Source organism: Oncorhynchus mykiss, chromosome 9 (genome assembly GCF_057628025.1).
Source record: "Oncorhynchus mykiss isolate SJ-2025 chromosome 9, ASM5762802v1, whole genome shotgun sequence".
Taxonomy (NCBI): Eukaryota; Metazoa; Chordata; class Actinopteri; order Salmoniformes; family Salmonidae; genus Oncorhynchus; species Oncorhynchus mykiss.
The window spans coordinates 19,328,257-19,346,240 of NC_143030.1; the positions used below are offsets into that span (position 1 = coordinate 19,328,257).

Genomic DNA, 17,984 nt, shown 5'->3' on the forward strand with positions numbered 1-17,984 from the left:
CTGACTAAGTGAGAGTATAACATGTCAGAATTATGTTTTATTTATCTTACAATAACTTTTAATGAAATGCCATGTTACTTTAGAAGTGTTATGGCTCAATTAAAGACATTGGATAACATATTTTTTTCTTACCTATCAACACTTCAGTTCACCAAACTATATCATTATGAAATAATACCCTGTACACATACATTTTTCTGTCTCTTTCGTTCATTCTGTCAGACTGTGCGTCTGTCTGACTCCATCAATGATGAAGAGATAAAATACGTGACGGCGAGGAAGACATTGATTAAGGAGTGGCTGAACAGTCTGGATATCTACTGTGAACTAGTGGGTACTCTAATTTCCTCTTTCTTTTGATCATTCTCTCTCTCGTGCAAGCTCTCATTCTCTCTCTCACTCCACATCCATCTACATAGGGATCCCCCCCTCATGTCTCCAGCTCATGTCTCCCCCCTCATGTCTCCAGCTGTTAGCCCAGCCCCCCCCCCTTCTCTCTTATATAATGTATGATGGGACACAAATGTGAAATTCTCTAGATTTGATCTCTCTGTCTCTCTGTCTCTCTCTCTCTGTCTCTCTGTCTTTCTCTCTCTCTGTTACTGTCTCTCTCTGTCTGTGTCTATCTCTGTCATCTCTCTCCCCATATCTCAGGAGGATGTTCCTAACATAGCGTTCCTGGGGTCAGGTGGGGGAGAGAGGGCAGCAGTGAGCATGCTGGGATCTCTGCATCAGCTGGAACAGGACAAGCTGCTGGGCAGCCTCCTCTACATGTGTGGGGTGTCAGGCACCACCTGGTACACACACACACACACACACACACACACACACACACACACACACACACACACACACACATGCACACACACACACTTATTTACTATTATTCTTAGTGGGAAAGTTCATTTTGAATGTGCTGAAACAAATTAGGTATCTCTCTCTCCACCCCTTTCTCTCTCTCTCTCTCTCTCTCACACACACACACATACACACACACACACACACACACACACACACACAGGTGCATGTCATCCCTGTACAGCGATCCAGATTGGTCGCTGAATAATCGTTGTGTTGAGGTGATAAAGAAGATGAAGGGTCCTACGATGGACTTGAAGAAGGTTGTGGCCTGGCTGATGATGCGGAAATACAGCGACCAGGACTTCTGCCTCACTGACTTTTTGGGAGCCTTCACTGCCACCACTTTCATGAAGGAGGTCAGTGTATGGTTTATGTGTGTGTGTTTGCGTGTGTCTCTCTATCTCTGCCTCTGTTGAGCTGATTATCTCTCCCCTTGTCACGCCCTGACCATAGAGAGCACTCAGGGTCCTCTATGGTGCGAAAGGTCAGAGCGTGACTAGGTATTTTTTTTCTAGTATTGTTATTTCTATATTGGTGTAGGTGTGTGGTTCCCAGTTAGAGGCAGCTGATTATCGTGGTCTCTAATTGGGGATCATACTTAAGTTGTCCATTGTTCCCACCTGCGTTGTGGGATATTGTTTTCAGTTAGTGCCAAAGTGCGCTCTGTACTGGATGTTTGTTCATTCTTTGATGTTTTTGTTAAGTTTCACTTTGAAATAAAGTATGTGGAACTATACACACGCTGAGCCTTGGTCCACTCCTTTCGATGAATGTGACATCCCTGTCTCTTCCCCTTTTTCTCTCTCTTGTATCAGATGGACACTCGCCGTCTCTCTGAAGATGCTCACAGGGACAGCACCAACCCCTACCCCATCTACAACGCCATAGAACTGGACTGCTACAGACAGCATTGCACTAAAGGTGACACTTATGCAGCATTCACGCAAACTCAGAAACTCAGAACTTCTGAGTTAAAATCAACTTTATTCCCATAGAGGTTCCTACCGGTTGATTCTGATACTTTCAGAGTGGAAAACTTGGGTGTCATCTTTGTATAATGAGTTCTGAGTGCACTGTGAATGCAGTATCAATCAATGAAATGGATTTGTATAGCACTTTTTACAAAGACAATTGTCTCAAAGTGTTTTAGAACCAGAACAATAAAAACAATACAAACAATGAATACAACATGAACAAACACTCTACTGTAGACACCCCAAAACCAAGCCAGGCATTAGTCTGAGTCCCAGTCAGCCTCTGTTTAGAAGTAGTGCACTATATAGGGAATAGGGTGTCATTTCAGACAATTCTCCATCACTGTTTTAACTGTAGGGGTGTGGTTTGAGATGACCCCCCACGAGAGTGGCTTCTCCGGATTGGGCGCTTTCGTCCCCACTTCCTGTCTCAGGAGCCGGTTTAAAGGCGGGACTCTGATAGAGAAGAGGAAGGAAATGGACATGGTTCTGCTGCAAGGTGGGGAACGCAAAGACACACACATGTACACACACACACATGCACAAGCAAACGTGCACACACACATCAATGTAATGTTGTTTGTTTGTTGTTGCTGGGCAGGTATCTGTGAGAGTGCCTTCGCAGAAGGGCAGGTGAACAATGCTGAGGTAGCAAAAAATATCTGGGGCTTATTTGAAGGTAAGCCACAGTGCATCGCGCTAGTTACTCTGCAAGGCTAGTGTGTAGAATTGTAAGTTGTATTTCAGATCATTGAAACAACATTCCCTTTGAGTTCAGTTGTGATAAATAATGTTTATATTTTCATTTTTACCATATCTTTAGGTGACAAAAATGTCTTAAAATCAGAATAACTAATACTAAGGTAGTCTTTCACCCCTCCCCTTACCCCACCCATCCAGATAATAAAACACCCATCAAAGACAACGATAGAGAGACAAAATAAAAAAGATAAGTCGATAAGAAAGAATACAACACAAAGAAACAACAATGAAGAGAATCCCCTTCAATCAAAAAATAAATACAAAAAATGTAAACAATACTCCAAAACAATACTAGACAATAAACTACAGGACAATACTAGACAGTAAACTACAGGACAATACTAGACAGTAAACTACAGGACAATACTAGACAATAAACTACAGGACAATACTAGACAATAAACTACAGGACAATACTAGACAATAAACTACAGGACAATACTAGACAATAAACTACAGGACATTACTAGACAATAAACTACAGGACAATACTAGACAATAAACTACAGGACATTACTAGACAATAAACTACAGGACAATACTAGACAATAAACTACAGGACATTACTAGACAATAAACTACAGGACAATACTAGACAGTAAACTACAGGACAATACTAGACAGTAAACTACAGGACAATACTAGACAATAAACTACAGGACAATACTAGACAATAAACTACAGGACATTACTAGACAATAAACTACAGGACAATACTAGACAATAAACTACAGGACAATACTAGACAATTAACCACAGGACATTACTAGACAATAAACTACAGGACAATACTAGACAATAAACTACAGGACATTACTAGACAATAAACTACAGGACAATACTAGACAGTAAACTACAGGACATTACTAGACAATAAACTACAGGACAATACTAGACAGTAAACTACAGGACATTACTAGACAATAAACTACAGGACATTACTAGACAATAAACTACAGGACAATACTAGACAGTAAACTACAGGACATTACTAGACAATAAACTACAGGACAATACTAGACAGTAAACTACAGGACATTACTAGACAATAAACTACAGGACAATAGTAGACAATAAACTACAGGACATTAGTAGACAATAAACTACAGGACAATACTAGACAATAAACTACAGGATAATACTAGACAGTAAACTACAGGACAATACTAGACAAACTACAGGACAATAGTAGACAAACTACAGGACAATAGTAGACAATACTCCAAAACAATACTAGACAATAAACTACAGGACAATACTAGACAGTAAACTACAGGACATTACTAGACAATAAACTACAGGACAATAGTAGACAATAAACTACAGGACAATACTAGACAGTAAACTACAGGACATTACTAGACAATAAACTACAGGACAATAGTAGACAATAAACTACAGGACAATACTAGACAGTAACCTACAGAACAATAGTAGACAAACTACAGGACAATAGTAGACAAACTACAGGACAATACTAGACAATAAACTACAGGACAATACTAGACAGTAAACTACAGGACATTACTAGACAATAAACTACAGCACAATAGTAGACAAACTACAGGACATTACTAGACAATAAACTACAGGACAATAGTAGACAAACTACAGGACAATACTAGACAATAAACCACAGGACAATACTAGACAGTAAACTACAGGACATTACTAGACAATAAACTACAGGACAATAGTAGACAAACTACCGGACAATACTAGACAATAAACTACAGGACAATGCGAGACAATTAAAATACAGAACAATAGTAGACAATAAACTGCAGGACAATACTAGACAATAAACTACAGGACAATAGTAGACAAACTACAGGACAATACTATACAATTAACTACAGGACAATACTAGACAATAAACTACAGGACATTACTAGACAATAAACTACAGGACAATAGTAGACATACTACAGGACAATACTAGACAATAAACTACAGGACAATGCGAGACAATTAAAATACAGAACAATAGTAGACAATAAACTGCAGGACAATACTAGACAATAAACTACAGGACAATAGTAGACATACTACAGGACATTACTAGACAATAAACTACAGGACAATACTAGACAATAAACTACAGGACAATACTAGACAATAAACTACAGGACAATAGTAGACAAACTACAGGACAATATTAGACAATAAACTACAGGACAATACTAGACAATAAACTAGAGGACAATACTAGACAATAAACTACAGGACAATACTAGACAATAAACTACAGGACAATAATTGACAATAAACTACAGGACAATAGTAGACAAACTACTGGACAATAGTAGACAATAAACTACAGGACAATACTAGACAATAAACTACAGGACAATACTAGACAATAAACTACAGGACAATAGTAGACAAACTACAGGACAATACCAGACAATAAACTACAGGACAATAAACTACAGGACAATACTAGACAATTAAAATACAGGATAATAGTAGACACTAAACTACAGGACAATAGTAGACAATACACTACAGGCCAATGTTGGACAATAAACTACAGGACACTACTAGACAATAAACTACAGGACAGTAGTAGACAATACATTTGATTCCGTTCCCCCTACTCCATTCCAGCCAATACAATGAGCCCGTCCTGTTATAGCTCCTCCCACCAGCCTCCTCCGGTCCATTTATCTCCCCACACACAGGCAGTCGGATGGTTAAAAAAACGGCTTACTGTGTTGGGGACTGTCTGTGTGGGGAGATAAATGGACCAGAGGAGGCTGGTGGGAGTAGCTGTAGGACGTCAAGCTCATTGTAATGGCTGAAATAGAATAGGCCGTGAGTTTTACATGTCTCTACCAGGGCTACTTATCATGAGAGGAGGTTGTGTTTCCAAATCACCTCTGCTACACGTGACCAACCTGTTCTGTTCTGCAGGACACGAGAGCATGATGTTGAAAGAGAACATGAATATGGTTGAGAGAAGCGGGAAGGTAAAGGTGTGTGAGTGTGTGTCCTTCCGAGTGGTGAGGTGTGTGTCTGAGCTGATCAAGTACGCTGAGGACCCAGATCCACTGAAGACAAGGGAAGTCATCACCACACTGGGACAACTACTGGAAGGTGAGACACACACGTATACACACACTATTGCACAAAGACACCATAATCATGACCCCAGTGATAATGTGTATAATGACTCTAGGTCATGTGAGCAGTAAGGGTGAGATGCTGTGGAACATGGACCCTGAGAGTTGGAAGAGAACCAGCCTGGTGGAGAGAAAGAAGTTCATAGAGACAGTCAGTCTGGAGCTCATCCTCTCCTCAGACAGCTGGGCAAAAGACTGGGAGGACCAGCGCTGCAACTGCATCGGTAACAAAGGCATTATATTACTCCAACACCAGGTTAGCCTGTTGAACTACAGCCTGCACTCTGAGAAAAAAAAGGTTATTTGGCTGTCCGTGTGGGAGAGCACTTTGAAGAACCTTTATGGGTTTCATGTACTGTTGAACCCTATTAAGTTCCATGTATAACCTTATCTGGAAAAGGCTCTACGTGGAACCAAAAAGGGTTCCACATGAAACCCAAACGGGTTATCAAAGGGTTCTCCCACAGAGACAACTGAAGAACCCTTTATAGGTAGGTAGCACTATGTAGTACTTTTATACTTAGAGGCATTAGACCCTACATCTGCACAGGCAACACTAACTTCCACAGTACCACTGACCTGATGCCTTGGAGCTGAGTTTTTTACAGAAGGTTTGGGGACCTGGATGTAAAATGCAGTATGGTTATGTGGTAATATGGTCTTAGTGTAAGAGAGTATATGGCATTAGGTAGTTATAAACAGTGGACATCTGTATCTAGTACAGCTCCAATAGGGGAGGCTGGTGGAGGGAGAAATCAGAGGACGGCTTATTGTAATGCTTGGGAATGGCATCATGAACGGTATCAAACACATATCAAACACGAGTTTGGTACGATTTCTCAATCCGTTCCATCCGTTACAGTGAACCTATTTGAAGCCAATGATTTACTGCTGTGCCACAGAGCTTTGCTAAAATCTGTGGAGAAAAACCCCTCTGATAATCACACCTTGCTATTTTTTGCTGACCAGCAGATGTGTTCACTAATGTGCATTGTGAATGGATAAGGAAGCTCAGAGTAATGAACCTATTCTCGACACATTTGGCTGGAAAGCCTCAATGCTTAAGGAAGCTTAGTTTCCCCATCACTAATCCTAACCACTCCAAGTTAAAGGGTGGCTGAACTTCCTGATTTGGCCTAGTTTTAGAGTTGGTTCATTAAGAGATGCTAGTTGCCACGACTGAATTCAAAAGTGAGTTGGTTTCGGGGTGTGAATTGATGTGGGTGTCTGATCGCAGATGGGAAGAGTTAGCCAAATTACTTCACCAATTATTGTGGTGTGTGACCGTGGCAAAATAGATTTGACTTTGGACAGCTGGGGCTACTTAGGGACAGTCAATCAATTTAAAAGAGGCAATTACACACCTTTCAGTTCTCAACAAATGCTTTATGTGTTTAAATTGAATTTCTACAATTTATAGTTGGTTTGAGGTTTTAAAGTCATTGAAATTTGGAGATTGTACATTGTGTAATTGACCGATGGTCTCTAACTAGCCCTATATGTCATGTATTGTCATGTTGTGTCTTTCTGTCCTTTCCTTTCACCCTGTCTCCCTCTGCTGGTCGTACTAGGTTACCGTTTCTGTCCCTCTTTCCCCCAGCTGTTCCTTGTCTTCTCTGACTACCTCATTCACCCCTTTTCCCACCTGTTCCCTTTTTCCCTCTGATTAGGTCCCTATATCTCTCTCTGTTTCTGCTCCTGTCTTTGTCGGATTCTTGTTTGTGTGTCTCATGCCTGAACCAGACTATCATCGTGTTTGCTGCAACCTTGTCCTGTCCTGTCGGAATCTACCTGTCCATCTGAGCCCACGTGTGTTCATCATTAAAGAAACTCTGTTTGTTAATTCGCTTTTGGGTCCTCATTCACGCACCTGACAGAAGAATCCGACCAAGAATGGACCCAGCGACTTCGGATCCTCTCCACTCAGCCGTCGAGATCCAGGGAGCGATGCTAGGCAGACACGAGCAGGAATTGTCTGCTGCTCGACATGCCGTTGAGACCCTGGCCACCCAAGTCTCCAACCTCACAGAACAGGTTCACCATCTCCGCCTCGATCCACCGGCCACTTCCAGGGCTTTCGAATCTCCGGAGCCCAGAATCAATAACCCGCCGTGTTACTCTGGGGAGCCCACTGAATGCCGCTCGTTCCTCACCCAGTGTGATATTGTGTTTTCTCTCCAGCCCAACACTTACGCCAGGAGCACTGCTCGTGTTGCCTACGTCATATCTCTCCTTACTGGACGGGCTCGTGAGTGGGGCACGGCAATCTGGGAGGCAAGGGCTGAGTGTACTAACCAGTATCAGGACTTTAAGGAGGAGATGATACGGGTTTTTGATCGATCTGTTTTTGGGGAGGAGGCTTCCAGGGCCCTGTCTTCCCTATGTCAAGGCAATCGATCCATAACAGACTACTCTATTGAGTTTCGCACTCTTGCTGCCTCCAGTGGCTGGAACGAGCCGGCTTTGCTCGCTCGTCTTCTGGAGGGTCTCCGCGCAGAGGTAAAGGATGAGATTCTCTCCCGGGAGGTTCCTTCCAGCGTGGATTCCTTGATTGAACTCGCTATTCGCATTGAGCGACGGGTTGATCTTCGTCACCGAGCTCGTGGAAAGGAGCTCGCGTTCTCCGTTGCCCCCCTCTCCGCATCACTACCATCTTCCTCTGCCGACTCGGGAGCTGAGCCTATGCAGCTGGGAGGTATCCGCATCTCGACTAAGGAGAGGGAACGGAGAATCACCAACCGCCTCTGTCTCTATTGCGGTTCTGCTGGTCATTTTGTCACTTCATGTCCAGTAAAAGCCAGAGCTCATCAGTAAGCGGAGGGCTACTGGTGAGCGCTACTACTCCTGTCTCTCCTTCAAGATCCTGCACTACCTTGTCGGTCCATCTACGCTGGACCGGTTCGTCAGCTTCCTGCAGTGCCTTAATAGACTCTGGGGCGGAGGGCTGTTTTATGGACGAGACCTGGGCTCGGGAACATGACATTCCTCTCAGACAGTTAAGGGAGTCCACGGCCTTGTTCGCCCTGGATGGTAGTCCTCTCCCCAGGATTCAGCGTGAGACGCTACCTTTAACCCTCACTGTTTCTGGTAATCATAGCGAAACCATTTCTTTTTTAATTTTTCGTTCACCTTTTACACCTGTTGTTTTGGGCCATCCCTGGCTAGTTTGTCATAATCCTTCCATTAATTGGTCTAGTAATTCTATCCTCTCCTGGAACGTCTCTTGTCATGTGAAATGTTTAATGTCTGCTATCCCTCCTGTTTCCTCTGTCTCTTCTTCACAGGAGGAGCCTGGTGATTTGACAGGGGTGCCGGAGGAATATCACGATCTGCGCACGGTGTTCAGTCGGTCCAGGGCCACCTCTCTTCCTCCACACCGGTCGTATGATTGTAGTATTGATCTCCTTCCGGGAACCACTCCCCCCCGGGGTAGACTATACTCTCTGTCGGCTCCCGAACGTAAGGCTCTCGAGGATTATTTGTCTGTAGCTCTTGACGCCGGTACCATAGTCCCCTCCTCCTCTCCCGCCGGAGCGGGGTTTTTTTTTGTCAAGAAGAAGGACGGGTCTCTGCGCCCCTGCATAGATTATCGAGGGCTGAATGACATAACAGTGAAGAATCGTTATCCGCTTCCTCTTATGTCTTCAGCCTTCGAGATCCTGCAGGGAGCCAGGTTTTTCACTAAGTTGGACCTTCGTAACGCTTACCATCTCGTGCGCATCAGGGAGGGGGACGAGTGGAAGACGGCGTTTAACACTCCGTTAGGGCACTTTGAATACCGGGTTCTTCTTCATTTCGGCCTCGCTAACGCTCCAGCTGTCTTTCAGGCATTAGTCAATGATGTCCTGAGAGACATGCTGAACATCTTTGTTTTCGTTTACCTTGACGATATCCTGATTTTTTCACCGTCACTCCAGATTCATGTTCAGCACGTTCGACGTGTCCTCCAGCGCCTTTTAGAGAATTGTCTTTTTGTGAAGGCTGAGAAGTGCACTTTTCATGCCTCCTCCGTCACATTTCTCGGTTCTGTTATTTCCGCTGAAGGCATTAAGATGGATCCCGCTAAGGTCCAAGCTGTCATTGATTGGCCCGCCCCTAAGTCACGCGTCGAGCTGCAGCGCTTTCTCGGCTTCGCGAACTTCTATCGTCGTTTCATCCGTAATTTCGGTCAGGTGGCAGCTCCTCTCACAGCCCTTACTTCTGTCAAGACGTGCTTTAAGTGGTCCGTTTCCGCCCAGGGAGCTTTTGATCTCCTCAAGAATCGTTTTACATCCGCTCCTATCCTTGTTACACCTGACGTCTCTAGACAGTTCGTTGTTGAGGTTGACGCGTCAGAGGTGGGCGTGGGAGCCATTCTTTCTCAGCGCTCCCTCTCTGACGACAAGGTCCACCCATGCGCGTATTTTTCTCATCGCCTGTCGCCGTCGGAACGTAACTATGATGTGGGAAACCGCGAACTGCTCGCCATCCGGTTAGCCCTAGGCGAATGGCGACAGTGGTTGGAGGGGGCGACCGTTCCTTTTGTCGTTTGGACTGACCATAGGAACCTTGAGTACATCCGTTCTGCCAAACGACTTAATGCGCGTCAGGCGCGTTGGGCGCTGTTTTTCGCTCGTTTCGAGTTCGTGATTTCTTATCGTCCGGGCTCTAAGAACACCAAGCCTGATGCTTTATCTCGTCTCTTCAGTTCTTCAGTAGCCTCCACTGACCCCGAGGGGATTCTCCCTGAGGGGCGTGTTGTCGGGTTGACTGTCTGGGGAATTGAGAGGCAGGTAAAGCAAGCGCTCACTCACACTCCGTCGCCGCGCGCTTGTCCTAGGAACCTTCTTTTCGTTCCCGTTCCTACTCGTCTGGCCGTTCTTCAGTGGGCTCACTCTGCCAAGTTAGCCGGCCACCCTGGCGTTCGGGGTACGCTTGCTTCCATTCGCCAGCGTTTTTGGTGGCCCACCCGGGAGCATGACACGCGTCGTTTCGTGGCTGCTTGTTCGGTCTGCGCGCAGACTAAGTCCGGTAACTCCCCTCCTGCCGGCCGTCTCAGGCCGCTTCCCATTCCCTCTCGACCGTGGTCTCACATCGCCTTAGATTTTGTCACCGGACTGCCTTCGTCAGCGGGGAAGACTGTTATTCTTACGGTTGTCGATAGGTTCTCTAAGGCGGCTCATTTCATTCCCCTTGCTAAGCTTCCTTCTGCTAAAGAGACGGCACAAATCATCATCGAGAATGTTTTCAGAATTCATGGCCTTCCGTCAGACGTCGTTTCGGACAGAGGTCCGCAATTCACGTCTCAATTTTGGAGGGAGTTTTGCCGTTTGATTGGGGCTTCCGTCAGTCTCTCTTCCGGCTTTCACCCCCAGTCTAACGGTCAAGCAGAACGGGCCAATCAGACTACTGGTCGCATCTTACGCAGTCTTTTTTTTCGCAACCCTGCGTCTTGGTCAGAACAGCTCCCCTGGGCAGAATACGCCCACAACTCGCTTCCTTCGTCTGCGACCGGGCTATCTCCTTTTCAGAGTAGCCTCGGGTACCAGCCTCCGCTGTTCTCATCTCAGTTCGCCGAGTCCAGCGTCCCCTCCGCTCAGGCTTTTGTCCAACGTTGCGAGCGCACCTGGAAGAGGGTCAGGTCTGCACTTTGCCGTTATAGGACGCAGACTGTGAGGGCTGCTAATAAGCGTAGAACTAAGAGTCCTAGATATTGTCGCGGTCAGAGAGTTTGGCTCTCCACTCAGAACCTTCCCCTTAAGACGGCTTCTCGCAAGTTGACCCCGCGGTTCATTGGTCCGTTCCGTATTTCTCGGGTCATTAATCCTGTCGCAGTTCGACTTCTTCTTCCGCGATACCTTCGTCGCGTCCACCCGGTCTTCCATGTCTCCTGTATCAAGCCCGTTCTTCGCGCCCCCGCTCGTCTTCCCCCCCCCCCCCCCATCCTTGTCGAGGGCGCACCCATCTACAGGGTCCGTAGGATTTTGGACATGCGTCCTCGGGGCCGTGGTCACCAGTACCTCGTAGATTGGGAGGGGTACGGTCCTGAGGAGAGGAGTTGGGTTCCCTCTCGGGACGTGCTGGACCGTGCGCTGATCGAGGATTTCCTCCGTTGCCGCCAGGTTTCCTCCTCGAGTGCGCCAGGAGGCGCTCGGTGAGTGGGGGGGTACTGTCGTATTGTCATGTTGTGTCTTTCTGTCCTTTCCTTTCACCCTGTCTCCCTCTGCTGGTCGTACTAGGTTACCGTTTCTGTCCCTCTTTCCCCCAGCTGTTCCTTGTCTTCTCTGACTACCTCATTCACCCCTTTTCCCACCTGTTCCCTTTTTCCCTCTGATTAGGTCCCTATATCTCTCTCTGTTTCTGCTCCTGTCTTTGTCGGATTCTTGTTTGTGTGTCTCATGCCTGAACCAGACTATCATCGTGTTTGCTGCAACCTTGTCCTGTCCTGTCGGAATCTACCTGTCCATCTGAGCCCACGTGTGTTCATCATTAAAGAAACTCTGTTTGTTAATTCGCTTTTGGGTCCTCATTCACGCACCTGACATATAGGAATATCCAAAATCAAACCACATTTACCACTGCCATTACTATTTGGTCACTGCATCTGCACTCCGAATTGATGATTACTTGATTGCTGCCAGCTGTGGGCAGGATTGAAATAAATCGACCTTCATTTACGTAGTGACAGGTACAAAACTATGTTTTTGTTTAATACAGTAAAATAAATGTTTCTGGCTCATATCAATGCCACGCTGTTTTCTAAATGAGAAGTTGTTTTTTAGGGAGAGTTTACTTTTAATGCCTAAACCTAACCTGTCGAAGTTAATGCTTAACCTAACCCTAACCTAACCCTTACCTTAACCACTCACACTTAACACCTAATACTGCTAACTGTACTACATAGTTGAGCTCTAACTTTTTTTTTTACCCTTTAGTAATGCTTTGTAAAAACGTGCAGATTCCACGCTACAGTAACTTGGACAGGTTATGTTGGCCTTGTACTATCGTTACAGCATGCACGTTTTGCTATGAGACGGTGTTGTACTGTCACGTTCCCAAACTCTCTCATCATAATGACATGAGATAAATGTTTATTCTCTTGTCCTCTCCAGAAAGGGAGAACTGAGATGATTTTTTACCAGTTAAGAATAATTGAAATTGGTGTGTCTCCCCCAGATTTAATCTTTTGGATTATACTGATCATTTTACTTCTGCCGAAAGAACAACGGGAATGGGGAACCACATCCAACTTCCTCTTCAAGATCAAAGGTACAGTAACATCAGAGCTCTTCCTAACATGATAGCATAACTAGTATCAGTCATCAGGATCTTATGTTTCCCTCAAATGTCAACTTTCTTGGTTCTCTCTTTCTACCCCTCCCCCGCTATCTCCCCGTTGGCTCTCTCTATCTCCCCGTTCCCTCTCTCTATCCCCCCGCTCGCTCTTTCTACCCCCCCGCTCGCTCTTTCTATCCCCCCGCTCGCTCTCTATCCACTCGCTCTCTATCACCTGCTCGCTCGCTCTCTTTCTCTACCTTCCCCCGCTCCCTCAACCCCCCGCTCGCTCTCTTTCTCTACCCCCCCGCTCTCTCGCTCTCTCTACCCTCCCCCGCTTGCTCTCTCTACCCTCCCCCGCTTGCTCTCGGTACCCTCCCCCTCTCGCTCTACCTTCCCCCACTCGCTCTCTACCTTCCCCCGCTCGCTCTCTACCTTCCCCCGCTCGCTCTCTACCTTCCCCCGCTCGCTCTCTACCTTCCCCCGCTCGCTTGCTCTCTCTCTACCTTCCCCCGCTCGCTTGCTCTCTCTACCTTCCCCCACTCCCTCATTCGCTCTCTACCTTCCCCCGCTCGCTCTCTACCTTCCCCCGCTCGCTTGCTCTCTCTCTACCTTCCCCCGCTCGCTTGCTCTCTCTCTACCTTCCCCCACTCCCTCATTCGCTCTCTACCTTCCCCTGCTCGCACTCTACCTTCCCCCGCTCGCTTGCTCTCTCTCTACCTTCCCCCGCTCGCTTGCTCTCTCTCTACCTTCCCCCACTCCCTCATTCGCTCTCTACCTTCCCCCGCTCGCTCTCTACCTTCCCCCGCTCGCTCTCTACCTTCCCCCGCTCGCTCTCTAACTTCCCCCGCTCGCTCTCTACCTTCCCCCGCTCGCTCTCTACCTTCCCCCGCTCGCTCTCTACCTTCCCCTGCTCGCTCTCTACCTTCCCCCGCTCGCTTGTTCTCTCTCTACCTTCCAACGCTCGCTTGCTCTCTCTCTACCTTCCCCCGCTCGCTTGCTCTCTCTCTACCCCCCTGTCTCGATCTACGCCCCCTCACTCTCTACCCCTCCTTTCGCTCTCCATCTCCCCAGATACTAGAGTTCCGGAGAGCATGCAACGCAATGAGAAGATTCACCTGGTAGACGCTGGGGTAAAGAACAACTCTCCCTACCCCCCCGTCCTGCGCACTTCGAGGAAGGTCGACCTCATCATCTCCTTGGACTTCAGCGAAGAAGACCCATTTGAGGCAAACACGCACACACATTTATTCCTATTCAAGCCTTTCAGACAAATATGAAGTGCCTAGGTAGTAGTGACCCCCTCTCTCTCTCTCCCTCTCTTGTGTGCTCTCTAGGTAGTAGTGTCTCTCTCTCATCCCTCTCTTGAGTGCTCTCTAGGTAGTAGTGACCCTCTCTCTCTCTCTCTCTCTCTTCCCTCTCTTGTGTGCTCTCTAGGTAGTAGTGACTCTCTCTCTCATCCCTCTCGTGTGCTCTCTAGGTAGTAGTGACCCCCTCTCTCTCTCCCTCTCTTGTGTGCTCTCTAGGTAGTAGTGACTCTCTCTCTCTCTCCCTCTCTTGTGTGCTCTCTAGGTAGTAGTGACTCTCTCTCTCTTCCCTCTCGTGTGCTCTCTAGGTAGTAGTGACTCTCTCTCCCCCCTCTGTTGCTCACTCTAGGTAGTAGTGACCCTCTCGCTCTCTCTCGCTCACTCTCTAGGGAGTAGTGACTAGGGCACGTGTCAAACTCATTCCATGGAGGGAGTGTCTGTGGGTTTTCGCTCCACCCTTGTACTAGATTGATGAATGGTCACTAATTAGTAAGGAAGTCCCCTCAACTGGTTGTCTAGGTCTTCATTGAAAAACCAAAAACCTGCAGCCACCCGGCTCTCCCTGGACTGAGTGACACCCCTGGCCTAGGGAGTAGGGCCTAGTAAGAAGGAAGTAGTGCCTAGGAATTAGGGAATAAGGGCTAGTATGGAGAAGGACATTGACATAACCATACTACTGGTCCTGCTCCTCACAGACGGTGTTTAGTGCCAAACAGTACGCGGATGAGCTGAAGCTTCCCTTTCCCCCAGTGAATGAGGATATAAGGAAGGAGAAAGACCATCCTCAGGACTGCTACGTTTTTGAGGGGCAAAACACTCCCACCGTCATGCACATGCCCCTGTTCAACCTGCGGAACTGCCATGGTGTGTGGTAGTCATCATAGTAGTCAGTGTCTCTCTGTCTATTATCCTTGTCTCTCTGACTACGCCCTATTCTGACTTAGTTTTTCTCTGTGTCATGTCTTTTTCCTGTACATCTGCACCAACTGTCTGTGTTTTATGATGGCATTAGTATTGTTTATCAGGAGCCACATTTGCTACAGCTACTCTTCCTGGGGTTCACACAAAACACAATGGTAAATCTAAACAAACTTAAAGATACCAAAAACAATTTAGTCCAATGTTGCTAAATATCACATGGCTGTCCATGGTAATAATTTCTGTGTGTGTATGTGTAAACAAGTAAAATGGAAAAGACTCACCCTACTTGTAGACTAGTTGAACACCAATGCCATCCTCGTCTCTTTCATGTAGACAAAACGGTCTATGGCTTTTAGTTTTTGTTGTCATAGGCTATCTAGCTAAAATTCTTGCTTGCCTAACTTCCTTGCATGGGCAACCATGACCAAGCTAAATTAGCTAGCTAGTTAACATGAGACTACTAGACTACATATAGACCCTACAGATGCGCGTGACTCTTGGCGGCAGTGCGTAGCCCATCGCCATCTTCACCCATTAAACAGCATAGATTTGTTTTTATTACTTCTAAACAAAACAACTTTTTGAGGTTCTCATACGCTTACAATGATGTTTTGATTCTTGCTTGAACAGTCGCTAGGATTATATTTGGTTGTGATCTTTGCAACATAACTATTTTCGATACAGCAGTTATCTAGAATGCTAAAGATCATTGAAATAGCAGGACATTCATACAAACCTTAAAATCCAATTATAATCCAAAAGTAGTGTGAAATGCACTCATAAGCAACATGTAGAGGCTTTTCTTGCTGTTGTTCTATAAGAACTCCCCCTTGTTCTGACACCAGGTTGCATACCTCGCCCTCGTGTGGGAATGTTTGTAAACACAGAAACAAGTCTATTGAACCTCAATCATGTCAAGCCAGTGGCACAACATATTCATTTATGGTGACATCAGAATCGGCATCATAATCCTTGGCCTGTAGAGAGAATTAAGTAAAAACCCCATCTCCATCCATGGCTTAGGAAAGGGACGATTTAGCAAGCAAGCTACTGCAGGACATCAACACAAGCAGACCAGAAACTGACATTTTTCTGAAAATGAAGTTTTGCTTAGGAAAGGATTTGATTGGTGTAATTCCAAACGGGCCTCCCTTGGGGTGTGTTTTCCTGCACTAGGATAACCCACAGTTGAGATCAGCTCAATGCTGATAGGTTAATTATTTAAAACAATGATAAAGGAAGTCCAAAATGCTTGCTGGCATCACTCAATCAAACGCTACTGCTGCAACATGTTATACTCTTTGGGTCCAGGCAGCATCAGATGCATGAGCTACACATACTGACACAGAGGGGCGCTGTTTCCCTCCCTCAGATGATTTTTCCGGTGAGATTCAGCCACTTACGAAGTGACCTGAAAAGTATAAAAACACAGAAGGTGTGTTCGAACACACATACTAACATACTGTATACTACATACTTAACGTGTATATACTATTAGTTTACAGTATGCTAAATAAAACTAGTGGGATCCTTTCAGTTGAGTATACTAGCGCTTCGCATGTCTACCAGAAGTTGATGCTGTTGCTATGCAACCGTTTGCTAGCTTGTTAGCATAACAAATTACTAGCTAGACTTTGGGTTTGTTTGTAAATTCAATCGGGAGTGTCAGGGAGTTGTCAGCTTGTCCGTTCGTAAATTCAGAGCGTTTCGCTCTCAGAACACTTTAATTAAGCTTCTTTGCCAACGTTTACTGACACCGGCTACATACAATGGGTGTTGAGCGTTTGTAAATGTATTGATTCTGTGCTCTGGCATTGTCAGATGAGAGTGCTCAGAAATCGGAGTAGATAGCCAGAGCAAATTTACGAACACACCTGCAACACTATACCACTTAGCTAAGCTTTTGAATGACGTGAATAATCAAGTCAATAAACATTGGGCAGTTAGTAAATATACTGGATGTTTGATGTATTAGTAGCCAACTAACATTACAGTGGGTAGCTGACATACCTGTTACATAGTGCTGTAATTATATGCTATTCGGTTTTTATAGCGTAGCTAATAAAATGTAACTTATTTGAAAGGTCATGACTTTATTACATTGCTGAACATTTTCTTAAGGACACACCTCAAATATGTCCACCCCTCCCATCTGAGCACAAGCCAGCTGATGTAAGACATGTACATTGTTCTGTTCTCTTCCTAGACGAGGACGAGATTAAGAAGGAGAGGGAGAAGTACCAAACGTTCCAAATGCCCTACAGTGCGTCGGAGATCGATGACCTCCTGGAGAAGGCCCAGGACAACATGAGGAACAACAGAGACAGGATCCTGGGACAGATCATTATGGCCATCCAACGCAGAAAGAAGCACATGTCAATGGCTCAATAGTTTTTATCAGTGGTGGAAAGTATCTGTACTTTACTATTAATACTTGACAACTTTTACTTCACGACATTCCTAAAGAAAATAATATACTTTTTACTCCATACATTTTCTCTGACTGCCGACATTGGCTTGTTACATTTTGAATGCTTAGCAGAACAGAAAAAGTCTAATTCATGCACTTATCAAGAGGACATTCTTGTTCCTCCCTACTGCCTCTGATCTGGCAGACTGATTAGAAGCACCTGCTGCGCATCGGTTGCTCACCTGTGTTCCCTACTGTCTTGAATCAAAAGGATTTGTACCTACACACTGGAGAAAGTTGCAGCGTCTGTGTATGTTATCCCTAATGCAGTGAAAATAATAAAAATAATATACAAAATTAACTAAGCTTT

The 17,984-nt window shown here is 45.6% G+C and overlaps 1 protein-coding gene across 1 annotated transcript; it reads left to right on the forward strand.

The window, feature by feature from the left end:
- The first annotated feature begins 1,106 nt into the window (after positions 1 to 1,106).
- Positions 1,107 to 17,595, forward strand: LOC149980811 (cytosolic phospholipase A2 gamma-like). Its single transcript, XM_090185686.1, has 9 exons — positions 1,107 to 1,217; positions 1,677 to 1,782; positions 2,194 to 2,334; positions 2,437 to 2,514; positions 5,514 to 5,696; positions 5,779 to 5,946; positions 14,051 to 14,205; positions 14,979 to 15,147; positions 17,411 to 17,595. The coding sequence occupies exons 1-9, from the start codon at positions 1,107 to 1,109 to the stop codon at positions 17,593 to 17,595; spliced, it is 1,296 nt and encodes a 431-aa protein (XP_090041812.1).
- The last annotated feature ends 389 nt before the right edge of the window (positions 17,596 to 17,984 follow it).

Bases quoted from the DNA above. Each gene is read 5' to 3' on its own strand.
- LOC149980811 (XM_090185686.1), top strand. From the start codon at position 1,107: ATGGACTTGAAGAAGGTTGTGGCCTGGCTGATGATGCGGAAATACAGC. The intron at 5,697-5,778 runs GTGAGACACACA...TAATGACTCTAG, and splicing joins ACTGGGACAACTACTGGAAG to GTCATGTGAGCAGTAAGGGT. The intron at 5,947-14,050 runs GTAACAAAGGCA...CCATCTCCCCAG, and splicing joins CCAGCGCTGCAACTGCATCG to ATACTAGAGTTCCGGAGAGC.